Raw genomic sequence first — 17,868 nt, 5'->3', positions numbered from 1 at the left:
TATTATTAGGTTGGCGCTGCATTGCGCACACGTTGATTATCCATCCCTCGATCACAACGCTGACCTGGCGGCCACAAAGTGAGATAAATAACCGGCCGTGAAATGAACCACCCCCACTACCTTCGTTGCCAGACCTGTATGTAAGACCGTGGTGTCGACTCGTGTCGACTCTCGAAAACGAATAAATGGAACATCACACATTTGCGCGAAAGTTGATTGCACCAAAGAATCGCTGATTTTTACAGATAAATATACAGATACTTTGTTTTATTCGTATAGTAATTAGTTATCTGTTTACACTTACTTTCATTTTTGGTAGATGCAGTTTGATTAAATGCAGTTTAAAGTTTGGTGAATCTGTGTGTATTGCGTCTATCAAGCGTCTTTGTTTGTCGTGTCTATTCAAGCGTCTTTGTTGGGTATTTGTGACCTTTTGGTTCCCGCGAACTTTTCCTTGTGTGGACTAGTGTGCTGTATGTGTGATGTTCAACTCTCATAAACTCACCATTCTAGCAGAGTCTTCCCGAGTCGACTTGTGTCGCCCACACACGGCGACACAAATCAAATGGAAAGCACTTTTAGCACGACTTGTGTCGAGTTGTGTCAGTAAATGGAAAGCACCCACTATAGCGATCGGAGTACTAAATATGTGTGTATGTACACTTGGGGACAATGAATCTGAGACGACTAATTTTTTACACTAGACAGTTATGTTGGCAACACAGAGAAACCTACAGCGTCATAGTCGGCTGAGCGCGAATCAAACTTAATCTCAATGAACATAACATAACCAATGATCGTCGAATCTAACTTTTGAATACCACGGGGATAATGACTTTTTGGATTGACACGTATTCTAAGGTTAGATTCGATGGTCATGGGTTATGTTACGTTTGTTGAGATTGAGTTTGTTTCACGCTCGGCCGACTATGGCGCTGTAGGTTTCTCTGTGTTACCAACATAACTGTCTAGTGGAAGAATTAGCCGTCTCAGATTCATCGTTCACAAGTGTACCTTGGTCATGAACCTAGAAGAGATAATGAAGTGGTTACTTCGCTGAAATACAGTAGTACTGGAACGCTCGCCGTAACGCAGCGTTGCCCGATAGAGTGTCGTCGAGTAAGTCCGTGGTCGAGAAGGATGGAAAATTAGGAGAAATCTGTCTGTCTCAGATACTTGTTTTTGATTGGCAACGAAAGAAATAGGGTTGGGAAAACACCATCTCTTTTTTCCTAATGGAAGCGTATTTCGATCTTTGTTCAACTTTTGCGTGGGTATATACATTACAGTGGCGATAGACGGGCGACATGTCTGTTGCACATGGTGCGCGTTCCAGTATTACTATATTTCAGTGGTTTCCCCAAAATACTCTGAACCTGCTCGGAGTACGTTAAAATGTTATAATCGAACGCGGCCTATCACTACAACGTTCGATTTATGGTCGAATTTGAATTTGAATTTTAGATTTAAATAATGTTTTAACTAACAAATTCAAGTGTGTAAAAGATCATACTATACTATTATGTCATGCGTTGTTACGAATTCACCGACATTGACAATAAATTACTAATAACAAATAGTACTTTGAATGAATAGCGTTGCTAGAGAAACGTAAATGTATGTCATAACGAATAAGTGTAGTTTCGACAGAAACAATTTGACCCTGGCACTGATCATTCGCAACGTCAAAAAAATTTTAATAATTTCAAAAGTCTTGACAAAATTGCAAATATTTGATCGAAAGATGTCAAAATCTTCAAAAACGTCAATACGAAGCTTCAGAAAATATGGATTGAGGTATGCAAAGAAATGTTATCAAGCATATATGCATGCTTTATTGGAGGTTATCGGAGGGATCAGTGGATAATTTTTAATAAGTATAAGTCATATACGTCATATCAATTTATAAACACTTTAAAGACGGATCTGTACAATTTATTCATTTTGAATGATAACATGTCAGTTCATATATATGTATATATATATATTAGACCTGTCCGTAAGAAGAGTAAAATCAAATTTCGATGGTTGCACCCCTCCAATTGGTTCGAAATAATTTTTAAAAAATGTATTTTTTTTCTCCATATTTACCCACCCCTAGAATGCCTTACTTTTTCTTATAAGAAAAGCATTAATTTTTTGAGGTTTTTAATCAAAAGTGCGTAATGAGTCCAAAAAAAAAATCGTAGATAATTTTCTAAAAAAGCAAAATGAATATGAATTTGTCCCCTTTAAGGGGTTAGGTGGGTTTCAAAATTTCAAAAAATCGAATATTTTTTTTTTTGCTTATCTTATAATTGAATATGTTGAGAATATTCCTTTAAAATTTTAAAACGATCCGAGTCATATTCTAAGAGATATAGCCTTTGGATGTTTCACCCATCAGGCTATAGCCGAGCGTGACGCAGGTATATGGAGGCAGATATATCGAGGCAGCTGCTTAGCTATTATTCGTTTATTTTTGTGATGCGAATACTAGGCTTAGGACTTGCCGGATGTAAAAAATTCTGTGGTTTGATGGATATAAGTTCCTCATTCTTGAATGCATCAACGTACAATTTTTATGTTGATAAAATACATGAGTGCGTCATAACTGTTGCCGAATCAATTTTGTTGTCTGCTGCAAATCAAGAAAAAAAATTAACGTGTGATGAAAATAATGTTGAAGATACGACAGATGTTACCGTGTCAGGTGATGGCACGTGGAAAAAACATGGGTTCGCATCATTATACGGTGTAAGTACGATTATTTACATGTTATTTGAATGTAAATCTTCAATCGCTTTTTTCTCGAAACTACATTTTTGAAATCGGTAGTCACGATTTCTCGAAAACTTATGAACCGATCTCTTTCAAATTTTGCACACTTCTTCAAAATAACATTATCTCGTACTTGAACGAAGGAATTTTTTTTTTTTCTATTCCAAGTAATTTTTCAAGGCCATGAAGGGTGCAAATTTTACTCAAAATAAGGGTTCTTTGTTTTCAATGCCGCCAAAAATGTAATTTTTGTTTTTTTTTTTTTTCCTTCGTCCAAGTACGAGTTTTAAACATCTACTAACAGAAAATTTTTGGTTTTTGCATTTCAGATGAATCTGTCATGAGTTATCCTGACTACGCCGAGAGAACTTTTTTTTGAGGGGTCATAGCAGACGACGTGTCCACGCCTTAATTTTCAATATTTTTCAATGAAAATTTCACAAACTACTTATAAAATATGTATCTTTTATGCGTTAAATTGATGGAATGAAATATTCTGTTGATTAAGTAAAAAAAAATTCATAAAAATGTACCTATTTTGAGCTTTTGAAACCCACCTAACCCCTTAAAACGCCGCTTGGGAAATTTAGCTATGTTTATTTTTGACTCCGGTATCTGACTTTTGGTGCTGCAGGAAATTTCAAGCAGCGAATCCAAATTTTTGAGCGGTCAAGGAACTTACCCTCACGGAAAAAAGCCCAAATTGGGTGTAAATTCGTACCCCTAACTTTTTTCTTATGGGAAATCAGCATTATCTATGAGTTGGGGGTATGAATTTACACCCAAGTGGGGGTTTTTTTCCGTGAGGGTAGTAGGATTGGTCTTAAAGAAAAAGGAACTTCTTGACTCAAAATAATAAATAGAAATTCAAAAACTTCGATCACCTCCTCTTCTTTCTTATGAGAAGGGGGTCGTTTTGCTTTTTTAGAAAATTTTTTACGATTTGTTTTGAACCCAGTATGCATTTTTGATTAAAAACTTGAACAAAATCAATGCTTTCCTTACGAGAAAAAGTAAAGCCCTCTAGGGGTGGGTAAATATGTAGGGGGAAAAATACATTTTTTTAAAATTATTTCGAACTAATTTGAAGGGTGCGACCATCAAAATTCGATTTCACTTTCCTGAAAGAGAGGTCTAATATATATGTATATATATATATATATATATTATTTTATATAATTTATATATATATGTATAAATTTATGTAATGCATATTAACAAGGTCATTCGAATTCTTGACATTTTCTGTCAAAAAATGTCATCGTTTTGAATTATTGCGTTTGTTCATAGGTATAAGCATTCCGATTTTAATTCGAATTTTTATAAGAATAAAATAATCTCGCATGCAACTTTGTTTAAAACAGGAAAAAAACTAAGGATCTTAAGAACCTTCTAAAGCCGTACAATTTCTGTTGCGATATCAACAATCGCGACGAAGAGATACGCTATGATAAGCGAAATCTACCGTTCTCATCTTCTCTAATGGTGTTATCGCCAATTCAAGAATCTCCAACACTCAAGTTCCGCTATCAATTTACCGAACCAGCAGTAAACGCACGACGAAAAAGTAAATCGAAACTAGAAGAATCGGAGCTGGGTGAAAACCCAGGCTCGAAATCATGTGAACCATTGTTATGGTATCAAGAGGAAGAAATTGAAGTAGCCAAAAATCAATTTTGGTCTGAAAAGCAAAAGTTGTACAACGAGCAAGCAGATAAAAATGCACTCATTGGAGAGAAAAAAGGTATACTCCACGTAGGGATCAATTAATTGTAAGGCGCTATACTTTTAGTTAGAGACAATTATTCATACGTGGTGAAACAATCTTCCGAGATAATACCCAAGCAGAAAATCTAAGTCTTAATTAAGCTTTTAATAACGTTTTTGAATAACGGAAAGACGTCTCGAAGTGTTGAAAAAATTAAAAGTACGGTATGATTAGTAGGATATAAGACCATTTGCAGATGTGTTCTGAAAACTTTTTCTTTTCTTATCGTTCTTTGCTATCTGGAATCATTGTTGATACCTCCTACAAACATTTAACCCTTGACTCCCTTGTTTTATTATGTGAATGTTCATTGACACAAACATACAACATATTTCTTTCAATAAGCAAAGCTCACATAAAAGGAATATTCATTCTCTGAACTTCACCTAATTCGAAACCTTATCCTATAGTCAAGGAAAAGATGGGTTTAATGAAGGTTGCTACTGGTCCACGATGGTATCAAGATCTCTCAATTCCACAAGTATGAGTTACAGTCGATTATTTTATCACTTAATTACTTGAAAGCCTACAGGATCATCAGGAAGTAAGAATACCACTGATAGAATATATTTTCTAAATGGTATAAGATGAAACAAGTACTGGCACTCGAAGCCACCATGACTGCTGATTATGAGGAGACGATAACTGTTAGAACACAAAAAGCTCTTGCAATCATTGGCGCAACGTCTACCTTCTGTAAAATTGATCCTCCAGTTATAAAAAAGTTGCAGCGCAGAACTCAGCTTAAGCCGGTTCAATTCTTGCGAGAAATTTATAGAAGAGTTACTGGGCAGTATTTCGAGGAAGAAGAATATAGTTAGTTACGACTAATATTTCTCAATGCTACGATTTTGATTTTAAGTATCAAAAATAATACTTGCAGTTACTGAATAGATAGAAATAAAATTATTTAAGAACGATGATTATTTTTCTAAGTAACATACCTAGAAAGCATACATTTTCATTAAATATTCGCCTATGTTTGAAATTTTATAAATATTGGAAATTATTCGAGAAAACGATAACTATTTTCAGAACAATGATTTGATTTTAGAAAAGTCTTACGACTGTAACGAGAGAATTATTCTATCAGCAATTGCATTGTTGGCACTACCTGATACCGTATTGGAATTGAACAACAGGTTACCTCCCATTTCAGAATCAGTATTTCCTCCAAAACGTAAACTATTTTTATTTTGTACTATATCACAAAATTGTACCACACATAGTATAAAGGATCGATCTTTCAATCTTGATTTTGAAAACACGTTTTACAGCTCTACCACCTCGAACGCCACTGCGTGGTTGTAATGTTTATAAATCACCTTATATGGAGCCGCTCTCCTTGCCCCCTGACTGGGTAACGTATAGGAAATGCTTGGATAAATGGCGTGCAAAGTGCAAACTCGTACCAAGACCTAGAATAATTTTACCACAATTGAGAAAAGATAAACCGAACGATCGTCTCGACTTTGGGAATAAGACATACAGTCAGGCAAAGCTTGAGGATGTTGTAAGCTCGCAAAAAGAACAAATACTGGGAAATGAGGCTAACTTAACGGAAGCTGACGTGAAGGGTGTAAAAACACTGTTTGATTTCTCTACTCCAATATTCCCGGAGAATGATAAGCAGACGTTCGACTTTACACTCTCGGGATTGGGAGAAGAACCTGGACCAGTTAATTATGAAATATGCGGTATAAGATTTTTAACTCAATGTTAAGTAATAGTTACTAGACCAAAATGTGAAATAGTTTATATGCCGGGTAAATGTTCGTAACACGAGACTCTAGATCATTATTCAATACTATTATAGGTACTCTGAATCCATCTTTCCCGAAAAGAAAGTCATGGCTAGGAGAAAAGGAAGCTCATTATATAATATCGGGTATATCGGAGCACGAGAATCCCCCAACTTGCCCGGTTACCTATGTGATGACAGGAGTTTCTTGCGTCACTCCAAACAACAGCGACGAACAGTTTTTCGCGGAATTAAAACTTGGTGATGGTCCAAAACGAGTTTACCCTACAGGTAGAAAAAATTTATCCAAAAACTGGCAAGAATGGTTACAAGATGCAGATGAACAGTTTTTGGAGGTTGAAAAAGAGGCCAATAAGATCATAAAAAGTGTCGAAGCAACGATGAGACTTGTCATTCCGAAAGGACTTTGCGATGCTTGTTGCTCTTGCAGACAAACAAAAAAGACTGATTTGAAATCGCGTGCAACAAAAACTCCTTACATGGTGATTGACAGTATTGCAGAAGGTGACAATCAGAACAGATACATTGTCGGATCTCTGGCCATGCATTCTCCGGGTCCTAGTCCCGCAGAGTCAACGGTGAACCTCTTAGAAGTGGTCGCGTCTAACGAGACGGTGCAGAAAAAACTTTTAATAAACGGCATCACTAGCGAGAGTGGACAAACAACATATTATATTTCGGGTGTCACACAGGAGACTCAGCATATTCCGAGAAAAACAATTATCACAGAACATTCTCCGAAGCCGCTACGGAACGTTCCGCCGTGTGCTTGTACCATTGAGCAGATGTTTAATGAAGGAAAAACACCGAGCGGAAGTGGAGATGATATACCTCATACTAAGAAGGAAGGTGTTTGTTGCGGGCATAAATACCGACCGAATGAGCTGCCTGCTATCACGTGTAACAAATATCCTGGTGACAGGTCTTGCAGACGCAATCCGTTCGATAATAAGCTGAAGAGAGCTATGCTATCCAGAACCGAAACCCCGTGCTGCGATGAAGCCGATGGGCCGTCAAAAGAGAAAAAAATGTTCACTTTGCCGGATTTTGCGCCATGCGGGGACGAAGACGGTATGGCAATTTGCGGGGGACCGTGGGGTGCGAAGAATGTTCCCGATCCGAAGGTCGTTGCTGCACGAGAGGCTGAGGCAAAGCAGATATTAAAGGCACCTCCGTGTGGAGGTACACCTGGTAGAGCAGTTTGCGGAGGTCCTTGGGGCGCTATAAATCCTTCACCAAAGATACGTAAGTCGGGTGACGATGAAGAAGAAGACGAGGAGGATGAAGATGAGAAGAGTGAAAAAAACGAGCAGTTGAGCTCGAGGGAGCAAGCAAAATTAGCGAATGAAGCTAAAGCCAAGACAGAAAAGTTGAGAAGGGAACAATTAAAACGTGACAACCTTTGTTCGGCTAGATTTGAAGATGAGCTTAGTGATAAAGCTGATGGTAAACGATTCATGGTGAAAGAAGCACCACCCGTCTATTGTGATTTTGATAATGAATGGAACAGAACGCGTACTGCTCCCACCACAAATCCATGGAAAAATGAGTATGAAAAGTCTCTGAAATTAACACAAGCAATAAGAGAATCTTCCGACGGTCACAAGATCGACAGACGAGGTGATAAGGAGGGAGGAAATTCATTGAAACGAAAACAAAGAACGGAAGGTAATACTGAATCAAATTGTTTTGGCAGGAATCAATCTCTAAAAGAGGATACAAACAATATGAGGTCCAATATTAAAGGATACGGCGTAAAGACAAAAGATAATGTTGAAATGATTTACAGTGGTAAACAGGCGTCAAAAGGTCAGCCTCGCTTAATCAATTCGAACGCAGTTACCAATGGTCAACAATCTAATGCCAAAAGCGGACCTCTGGCAAGTGACCGTGTGAGAACTAACTCGCCTACTTCTAACAAAAACCGAATAGGTTCTTCGAAAGAAAATCGAATAACTCGGAAGGCCGAAGGTTTAAAAAAGGCCAACGCTTCTTCTGCAATCAAAAAATCACAACCAACTAAAGAATTTGCTAACTCCAAAAAGGTACAAGATGTTGACAAACTGAAAAAAAAACGCACTCAGAGTTCCGAAAAACGTAAAGATGGTAGAAGCAAACCATCGATGAAAAATAATTGCGGTAACGAAACAGATAAGAACCGGTTGAAAAAAATTACAAAGCTTCAAAAATCATCACCCCAAAAATCTCTCAGGCATGAGCGTGACGTCACATTCGAAAAACATAAAACTGAAATAACTCCTGGCTCTTCGTCATCTGCTCCACAGGCTCAGGCAACTTTGAAAGTAGGCAAAAAATCTAATCAGTACAAAGTAGAACCTGCAATAATTCCAGATGAACCACGTATGCCTTGCCAAAGACAGGATACACAATCCGACAGCGAGTCGGACAATTGCGGGTGTTCAGAGGAGGGGGAAACTAGTATGAACAATAAAATCCTTGAAGCAAAAGAGGGTCCATTTGGGTGGAGAACTATATCCCAACAAGCACTTCCACGAGAGAAGACTTTGGTATATCTTGTGGAACCACCTGATCAAGTAGATATGGTAAAAGTACGAGAAGGTGGGCGACCATGTAAATGCAGAGAAAACAGAAACAAAAAAAAAATTCTCATTTATAATATTGGAGGAGCAGTTAGCCTTTCAAAGGGTGGCAGAAGAAATGACCGGCCCCAGCTCATAGAAGGAGTAACTTATATAACACCTCCGCAAAGCCCTAGAAACAGCAGTGAATACATCCCTGAGTACGAACTCTTTGAATCCCCCTACAAAATGTGCGAACGAAAAAGATCTGACCAGGATCTAAAATATATAGATGAAATCTCGACTCCCCAAGGCCTGTCACCAAAGAAAGAAACTAACGTGGAATCGTGTGCGTGTCGCAATGAACTTGAAGAGTGTACTGTAGAAAATTTACCTACAAAGAAAACAGAGCAACGCACAGATGGTCCAAAAGCAAAAAAGCGGTCTTCAGCTCTGAAGGATGACGGCTTGATTGATTACTTTACTAGTTGTCAAGACGCGGTACCTTGTTGGTTGAGGTGCGCAAAGTTTTCGAAAGCTGGTTGTTGCGCGAAGCCAAAATTGTTACAGGTAAAAAAGCCCGTATGTGAATGCCGGTATGAGAGACGGGTAGTAAGAAGGGAAGAAGAGAAGCAAAAATGGTTTGATCGCCAACAGCGTTTAAGAACAGCCAAAAAACAGCCATATATGCAAGTCGCAGGAACATCGAGGCCAATGGGGCATGATACGAAGCTCATCATTTCATCAGTAAAAAAAGTTCTGCGGGACGGTGAGTTCATTCCAGAAGCCCAGTACTGCGTTAGTGGAGTGGCTGAAAATTATGCTATGGGACCTCCTCAGCATATTGTTCCCGGTATTACGATGCAGAGCCCTTTGGTCACCCCGGAACCTAGCAAACCAGATATTCTTTGCATGTGTGGACACAGGCATTGGTCTCCGACAGAAATTAAAGCAAGTGAACTGGCACCAGTAGGTCTTGCTGTACGCACAAAGGGCGACTATCCGTGTAGAGGAAGAGAGCAGTGGAAGGAGATTCCTAATGATATTAGTAAGAGCATGGAGGAGTCACTGGGCATTGATGATAGTGAACCTTATGTGGCCTACCATAGCTGCGCTGATGGTGGCTGGGGTTGTAGCTCGATCGCTGACAACGGTGGACAATTGGATGAGATGAAGAAACGGAAACTGCAGATTAATATAGCTGAAAATGAAGTTCGTAACTCAAATCGTAGTGTAAAAAAAGCGAAGTTAAATGCAAAAAAAATTCCTCAAAGTGTAACTGAAAAAGTAAAATCTGAAAATACCCAAGTGAGCACTAGTAAGAATAAGAATAAAATGAAAAAAACGATTATAACAAGAAATGAAGAATTTGAAAATGCGGAAAAGCAGCAGTACCATTCACAAAAAATTGCCTCATTAACAAATAAGACCCCAAAGCTAAATACAGACCCTACTCAAGGTAACTCGGAACAGGATAAATCAACTTCAGAAACTAAAAGAGATTTACATGAATTGATGAAGGTAGACTATGCGCGATTTCTACATTCCTGCTTATTGTTAGACACGATGAAATTTAAGATAAAATTTCTTGAAAATGAGCAGTTGTTGTGGCCAAACTGATCTAATCCTAATAAATAAAAAATATTTCAGGTTGAATTGCTAAAGATGGCAAGCGAAGATTTTATCCTAGCTAAACTGCCCGAGTGTTGGTTGATACCTCAGTTGAGATCCTGGATTGAATATCGAGAAGGAAAAGTTATCACTGACAGGATGAAGAGTATGATATTTATTAAATATCTTAATCGTGTTTAACCATCACAATAGTGGTATTATTTTACTTCTATTATTCTCAGACAAATTAGGTGACATTTCGAGAAAAAGGTGGGGCATGATGCAGCAAATCAAACAACACAGTGTTCCGCTACCATCACTGCAGTTAACTCCGTTTGAAATTGCTACAATGACTTTTGATAGAGCGGTAGAAATGAAAGAAAAGGTATGGCTACTTTTAACAAATAAAATACTATTTTAATGCTAATGCTAAATAAATGAAGCCCCATGTTTATTACCATTCAAGATCATTTACTTCTACGTAACTAACTACGTAAGATGCGTGGTTGCGAAGCCCGTTGGCTGACAAATTGTTAAATTTAAATTGTTATAGTTCGAAAGTAATACTACGTAATCTAATATTTTTATCAGATTTCAGTCATCAAAAGAAAGTACTACAGTCAACTACGCAAGTTGCGTGTTTGTGAAGCCCGTTCATACTGGCCTACAATGGAGTTTGGAAAGTTCCCGAGCCTTAGCTTTAAAGAAGCGTTCTTCACTTATATGGCTGGAAAAGAGGCTGATGGACACGTATTCAGGCCGTGGAAATTAGAAGATTCTAAAAATCATTAACATTACTAGTTATCAACTAGTATAACGAAGCAGTACTCTTACTTCCTAACCGAATATAGTATTTACTAGAACTAAATAAGTTACCATATTATTCATACACCAACTAATAAGCTATGTATACGTAATTCTCTTACAGTTTATATTGCTCCAAATATTTGGTGAATTTTTCGAATAACTTTACCTGTTGTCACATGAGAAGTGCCTGTAAATTTTCTGTAAATGATCCTATAATCTAGTGATTGTAAATAAGTACTCCACGAATCTCCAATAAATGAAACTGATACGAAAAACAAAAACGACACATGTGAAGATAGACAATTCGTCAGTTACAACTGGAGGGGTTAATCTGCACTCTTGAAATCTGGTAGTTTGTAAGAAATCAGAATTGAACCAGATTAACTCACAATCAGATAATAAATGAAATGTTACTGTGGCTCTGCATTCGATGTGTAACACCGAAGTAATCTAAGGGGATAAAACAAGTGTAAATGTTATATCGAAAGGTTGAGTCGTGTACATAAATAATTTTAAAAAATGTTATTTCAGGAAACTTTTTTCTGTTTATCTTTCACGACAAATTTTCAGATCCTGGTCATCCTGGACATTTGTCATCATGATCGTGTTGAAAAATTTCCAATAATCGATCACTGAAATTTTCGATACGACTTTTTTACGATAAGTTTAAACAAAGCGTTAATTCCCCCTGAGAATAGTTTTCTCCGATCCACATGTAGCGGTTCGGTGAATTGTCGACTGTTAAAGAGAACTGCCGGAAACAAAATTGATTAATACGGAGCAATGTATTTTTAGAACATTTTCTAGTTTAACGTGATATAAAAATCGTCGTGGAACTTCACAAATTATATATATATACCACTATGCTTGTATTTTCTTGGGCAATGATCGAAATATCAATTAGATTAAAAGGCCGTTGGCCGATAAGTATATCGAATCGGCCCCAGAAGAGTATCAGGCTCATTATTTCAGGGAATGTTGGTACTATTGAGGTACTTTTATTCTGCAAATTTCAGATCTCTATCCATTACTGTTTCTGAATAAATCGAAAAATATTGAAAATCAGGGAAAAATTGTTATTCTCAGAAAATTATGAATCGATTGATCTGAATACCGGATATGTTTTAGGGGGTGATAGTATCTTCTGGGACAAAAAATAAGAGCGATATCGGTTCATAGGATCCTTAAAAGAAACTAGTTTTTTTCTTTAATTTTAATTTTTAACCATGTTATGATTACGGAACAACTATGGGCTTTAATGCTACTACGTGAAAAAAATCACGTCATCAAACCATGCAATCTCAACTTGCACATCCTCGGAGTCTGACTTTTTTTCTATTTTTTGGAAATTTTAATCCAATTGATATTTCGATCACTACCCAAGAAAATACAAGCATAGTACGTATATAATTTGTGAAGTTCCATAACGATTTTTATATCACGTTAAACTAGATATAAGCGATATATGCATGTATTTAATAAACAAAATCGCGAATGACATAAAGTCGAATCAAACCGATATCACCCCACCTGAAGTATAAGCGTTGTTATGTTTGATGACATAAAACTTAGACCAAAATCTTAAATGACAGACGTGTAAGGCGAAATCACGTCGGAACTACGCCATTACTCAATAAGAACAGGGAACTGCGGATAGACAGAAAGGCACGTCAAGAATTACTCAACGCCGATTATACAGCTAATATGAGTGTGATATTAAGAATCGGACAATATATCGGGTGTATTCAATGGAAAGAAGAGGGTTTTGCGTGAAAAGTGTTTGCACATTTTTTACTGTCCCACAAATCAGTAAAAAGTGTACTGAAAAGGCATAAGTACAATCAAATAATCTCATCGAAAATTAAAAGATACAAGGTTGTATGTAGGAGTTTCCTTAGAAATTTCCCGTGAAAGTTTTACGAAACCCATAGTTTCCTATAAAAATCTCACCTACGAATTGTTAAAACTCCCAGAGAGGTTTCTCTCTGAAACTCCATGCAAATTCGCAATGCGTCATAAACTTTGCATAAATTTTCCAAAGTACCATGACGAACCCATAATTTTCGCGGAGAAGTTCAGTACCCTGGTTCAAATAATTTTTTTTTAGATATCCTCGACAATGCAGCAGGCACAGCAAATTTCTAATATAGAGAGGCATAACAACGGGAGTTTGCACGACTCGTTGCATTTTCCGAAATAGTTTCGTGAAAGCTATCGTACCGATGGAAAATTTTGAGACCACAATTGTAACATACATCAATAAACTATCACACATTTGTAAGTATAATTTTATTTTATTCATATATTTCATTTTCCAAAAATAAAAATCACTACTTTTCGTTTGGTTAGTTTTTAGGGAAAAATTAATAACCAATGACCATAAGGTTGCATAAAGAAAAGGAAAAAGTAAACCTATTACTCTAGTTTTAGTTGTAGTTGTTAAAAATACATAAATGCTTTATGATGCAAATCAATATTCACATTGTTCATTATGTATTAAAGAAAAAAAAGCATAAGCAATAACAATTGTAAAAAAGTAATGATGAAACGTATCGTTTTAGGCTTAATAGAACAATTGATCATCAATAGTTGACAAGAGAAATAAGTATGGATGTATCACTTTAAGCTCGATTTTAAGCTTGATATAGTTTTTAAAAAGATATATAGATGCGAGTTAAAATTGAATTACTTATCTTATGTTAAAGATAAAAAGCATAATTCATAAACATTGGAAACCAATAGAAAGAGAGGAATAATTAAACATATCGTTTTACGATTGATATTCAAATATATAACAATCGTTAAAAAAAAAGGAATAACTCTGGATATGTTGTTTTACAGTCAACACTTATAGCTGTTAAAAAATACGTCAAAGTATTCCAATGTGAGGTATTAATCTGTTTTCGTTATATGTTGAAAAAGAAGAATAAGCAATAACTATTAAAAAACAAGGAAAAATTAAACGTATCGTGTTACAGTTGACAGAACAACAGAAGTGATACCTGTTAAAAAAAAAAAAAAACAACCGATAAACAAACGTATCATTTTACGCTTGACAGTTGTAGATGTTAAAATAATACGTCGATGTCTTGGAATGTGAGTTAGCCTGAGCACGTTCTTCGATTATGTCCTAAAAATGAAAGTAATACACAATTAATACAGTATCTTACCGACAATATTGAATTTCTGATGATGAAGTAATTGATAAGGTACTCATACCTGAACCACCACAATTGCCACACGTATAACTACGACGACCACCCCCAGAGTAAGATGGTGATGGAGATGAGTACGACAGTGAAGGAGGTGTGTACAAGTACGAAGGTATGAAAGCGGACGTTAACGAAGTGCTGCGACGGCCGCAAGTTCTACTGTTGTGACCTGACACAAAAAAGTAAAAATAGATTAATTTTTCTCATCTTGATTTGTGATATTAATCATTATCAATATGATAATGATAGCGATAGTTGGTGAAGATATCTGAGACTATACCTTCATTGCCACAGGTGCTGCATCTGGGAGAGGCTCTTGCCGAAGGTGTTGGTGTTACAGAATTGCGGGAACACGTTGATCTATTATGACCTGCAAATAAACTAAGTTTTAAGACATTAATTTTATACATGATCTATACGTTATCATGAAGTACCTTCTCCTCCACACAATCCACACATATATGATCTGGCAGGAATACTCATAGCAGCAGGTTTGGACGTTGAAGGAACTGATTTTGACCATGGGCATGTTGTTATGTTGTGTCCTAAGTTTACGAAGCAATTTTTTATATACATTGCAAAATCATACCTCGTTAATCAATATAAGTTTGATTATACCTTCCTTGCCACATCCTCCGCATTTATATATCTTTGGAGTTATAGGGGTCTGAACACTAGATTTCGACGCAGAAACAGCTGATTTATTCATCTGACAGGTCGTTCTGTTGTGCCCTTAAAGTTAAAGAGAATCTTTCCGTTTTATCATTATTACATGTTATTGACTGATTCGACTTTATTTATACCTTCTGCACGACATATTCCACATTTTCGTGATATCTTTGGAGTTTGAATAGCTCCAGCAGGAGACTTCGATGCAAAAGTGACAAATTTATTCAGTGGACAAGAAGTTCTGTTGTGTCCTGAAATTTAAAACCAATTTTCAAGTTACATTGTTAGTTATATTTTGGTGATCAATTTGTCTAATTTTTTTATACCTTCGTCACCACATGCACCACATCTGTATGACCTTTTGGGAGTTTTAGTGATTCTTACGAATTTTGGTACGGAAGTGACTGGTCTGTTTAGCAGACACGTTGTTCGGTTATGTCCTGAATCATTAAAACAAATTTTTATTTATTGCATCAACATTATTCATTTCATCTGATAAGTTTAGTACCTTCTTTACGACAAACTCCACACTTGTACGTTTTTTTAGGAGTCGGAGTCGTTGGTGGAGTGCAAAGATGTGTTAATGGATGCATTGAATTCTTGTATTCTAAAAAAATTCTATTATTAAATGTACTATTCTTGTGTAATTATAATATATTCGTGTATTCATATTTTGTTACCATGTTGATCGTCTGATGCATGGGGCACTCTCTCATCATCAACCTGCTGGTTGGAAAGCAGGAATTTATTGTAGATCTCAATCGATGTTTCTAATTTATCCTTTGCCATTACTTCCTTTAGCACAGTGTTTTCACTCTCATTTGTCGCAATATCAGGAGTATCTAATGAAATATCTTGGCTCCTAATTCCATCACGTTTTTTCTCTTTCTGAACATTATCATTTGGTTCTTCAGTTTTGACAGCATCACTTTTTGCTATACTATCGTCATTTTTATGAGGATTTATATCAAATTTTACCAGCATAATATCAACGAGTTCACAGCTCAATTCATTCGTTTGTTCTTTTATCTTAATATTGGGTAATTGATCAATAACATCGATGAAATCACTTACAGCGTTGATGATTATTTTTTCATCCAGCGACTTTTTAACATTATTTTCCTTCAATTGTGAGAGTAAATTATCTCTAAAAGTAGCGCTCAGTGATTTTTGATCTTCCAATAGTTTTTTATCGGATGAATTATTGATAATATTAAAAAAATCTTCGACGCATTTTTCAATAGCGTTGATGATCGCATCCTCATCGTCAGCTTCAGCTTCATGATTAATTGAAGCTGCGAGTTGTTCATCTTTATTGCCGTAAACATTCTCAAGCTTTGACCAAATTTCACGAGTAGTTGTGCAATCTTCGACCAATGGAAGCAACGAACTGCTGATATGCAATATCAATTTTGATTTAGCTATTTTATCCTCTTTCATCCACAATTCAGCGTCCTTCAATGATTCTTCGTTCTCTTCAACATAATTCCAGAGATGAGATACTCTTAACAAAACTTCGGCTTTCAGTCGCCAAGTTTTATAATTGTCTTTAGTTAATTCGTCAAAAACCACTGCCGTCGAATCGTCCATTTTTCTCATCGATACACAACTGAAGAAGCTTATTCTTGGGAATCCCCGAACACAATAGATACCAGTTCCGAAGAAGCACCTGGTCAGAGTATATGTATACTGCGTCACAAAATGTGTACCATATATGTATATAAGTTTAACGGTAATGTAGCGCAGAGAACTATTGATATGAGGGTATTTGCACGTCACGATGATAATTGTGCATGTCGGATTAGTCTAAGAATTATGGGTAATACCCGGTCTACACGCCACGTTTAACTCGGTAATACCTTGTCTACACGCCCAGGCCAGCCCCCTGACACTCACCACTGCTAGTATACTAAAGAATTGTTCGCGTTTTGTCCCCGTTTTTTAGTTCCTCTATGTGGCGCTAGTAGACTTCTGACGCGCTCGTTGCCCTCGCTGATCGCGCGCGAGCATCGCGCGAGCTTGTCAGACATCTACTAGCGCCACTAGTGGTGGAGATTGGCGGCAGAATTGAGGGACATTTTGCGAACCACTTTTAGCAGCGTGTGTCAGAGGGCTGGCCCAGCCTTAACTCTGTCGACCACGGACTAAAAAACAAGTATACTTTATTGCTTATCAATCAGGCTGTACTTAAGTATCGATAGATATCTGAATAAGCTGTTTTTATCACTTATCTTTTTACGAATCGAAATTTACACAATTTTTTTATCACCGTCTTACCGTGGCAAATAATTATGATCGACCAATACTATCGATATCTATCGATATTACCAAGGGGGCCTGAAATAAGTCCGTGCTCTGAAATGAGTTTAACCTCCGCGCGGCTCTCTATTTTGTTTTCGGTATTGACAACTAATCGTTCCATTCAGTATTGATTTGCGGTTTCGAAAAATGCGGCTCTTCGCTTGTTACTGGGGCAGCGATTTCTCCTGCAACATTCGACCAGATGACCGATAACTTTTCGACCGACGTCCGGAGTAGCCGTTGTCGTTACCTTCACGATTTTTTTCTCCAGGGCTTCTTAGAAATTAGGGGGATCCTTGTATGTACTTCTAAGTCATGCTCTACACGAAAGAATTCAACGGATTCACATCCGCTGATCGTAGTGGCCAAGCGATCGGCGTCTACGGCATATCTTATACCTGTCCTGAAATCTGTCATTCACAAATTACCATGATCAAC

At 36.9% G+C, this 17,868-nt stretch overlaps 2 protein-coding genes across 5 annotated transcripts; one reads left to right on the top strand and one right to left on the bottom strand.

Annotated features, from left to right (window-relative positions):
* The first annotated feature begins 1,319 nt into the window (after positions 1 to 1,319).
* Positions 1,320 to 11,962, top strand: LOC124301196 (uncharacterized). The gene is made up of 10 exons (XM_046755969.1): positions 1,320 to 1,797; positions 4,125 to 4,504; positions 4,939 to 5,009; positions 5,092 to 5,344; positions 5,583 to 5,708; positions 5,806 to 6,225; positions 6,345 to 10,351; positions 10,481 to 10,607; positions 10,684 to 10,826; positions 11,033 to 11,962. The coding sequence occupies exons 1-10, from the start codon at positions 1,616 to 1,618 to the stop codon at positions 11,231 to 11,233; spliced, it is 5,910 nt and encodes a 1,969-aa protein (XP_046611925.1). The 5' UTR covers positions 1,320 to 1,615; the 3' UTR covers positions 11,234 to 11,962.
* Positions 11,963 to 13,579: 1,617 nt separating this feature from the next.
* LOC124300570 (DNA-binding protein HEXBP-like) lies at positions 13,580 to 17,079 on the bottom strand. Of its 4 annotated transcripts, XM_046754803.1 has the most exons (11): positions 16,989 to 17,035; positions 16,606 to 16,798; positions 15,810 to 16,002; positions 15,638 to 15,736; positions 15,456 to 15,569; positions 15,264 to 15,380; positions 15,079 to 15,192; positions 14,895 to 15,005; positions 14,741 to 14,830; positions 14,468 to 14,629; positions 13,582 to 14,378 (listed from the first exon to the last, which is right to left on the bottom strand). In XM_046754803.1, exons 2-11 carry the CDS (start codon positions 16,726 to 16,728, stop codon positions 14,350 to 14,352), a joined length of 1,152 nt encoding a protein of 383 aa, XP_046610759.1. In that variant the 5' UTR covers positions 16,729 to 16,798; positions 16,989 to 17,035; the 3' UTR covers positions 13,582 to 14,349. The 4 variants fall into 4 exon arrangements, 3 of the variants coding, with proteins under 3 accessions (XP_046610757.1, XP_046610758.1, XP_046610759.1); XM_046754801.1 differs by having other exon boundaries at positions 13,580 to 14,378; positions 15,810 to 16,798; positions 16,989 to 17,062; XM_046754802.1 differs by having other exon boundaries at positions 13,580 to 14,378; positions 15,810 to 16,798; positions 16,956 to 17,034.
* Positions 17,080 to 17,868: the final 789 nt, after the last annotated feature.

This window comes from Neodiprion virginianus, chromosome 3, assembly GCF_021901495.1.
Source record: "Neodiprion virginianus isolate iyNeoVirg1 chromosome 3, iyNeoVirg1.1, whole genome shotgun sequence".
NCBI classification, from domain to species: domain Eukaryota; kingdom Metazoa; phylum Arthropoda; class Insecta; order Hymenoptera; family Diprionidae; genus Neodiprion; species Neodiprion virginianus.
The sequence above is the reverse complement of the archived record's forward strand: the minus strand, read 5'-3'. Positions and strand labels throughout refer to the sequence as shown.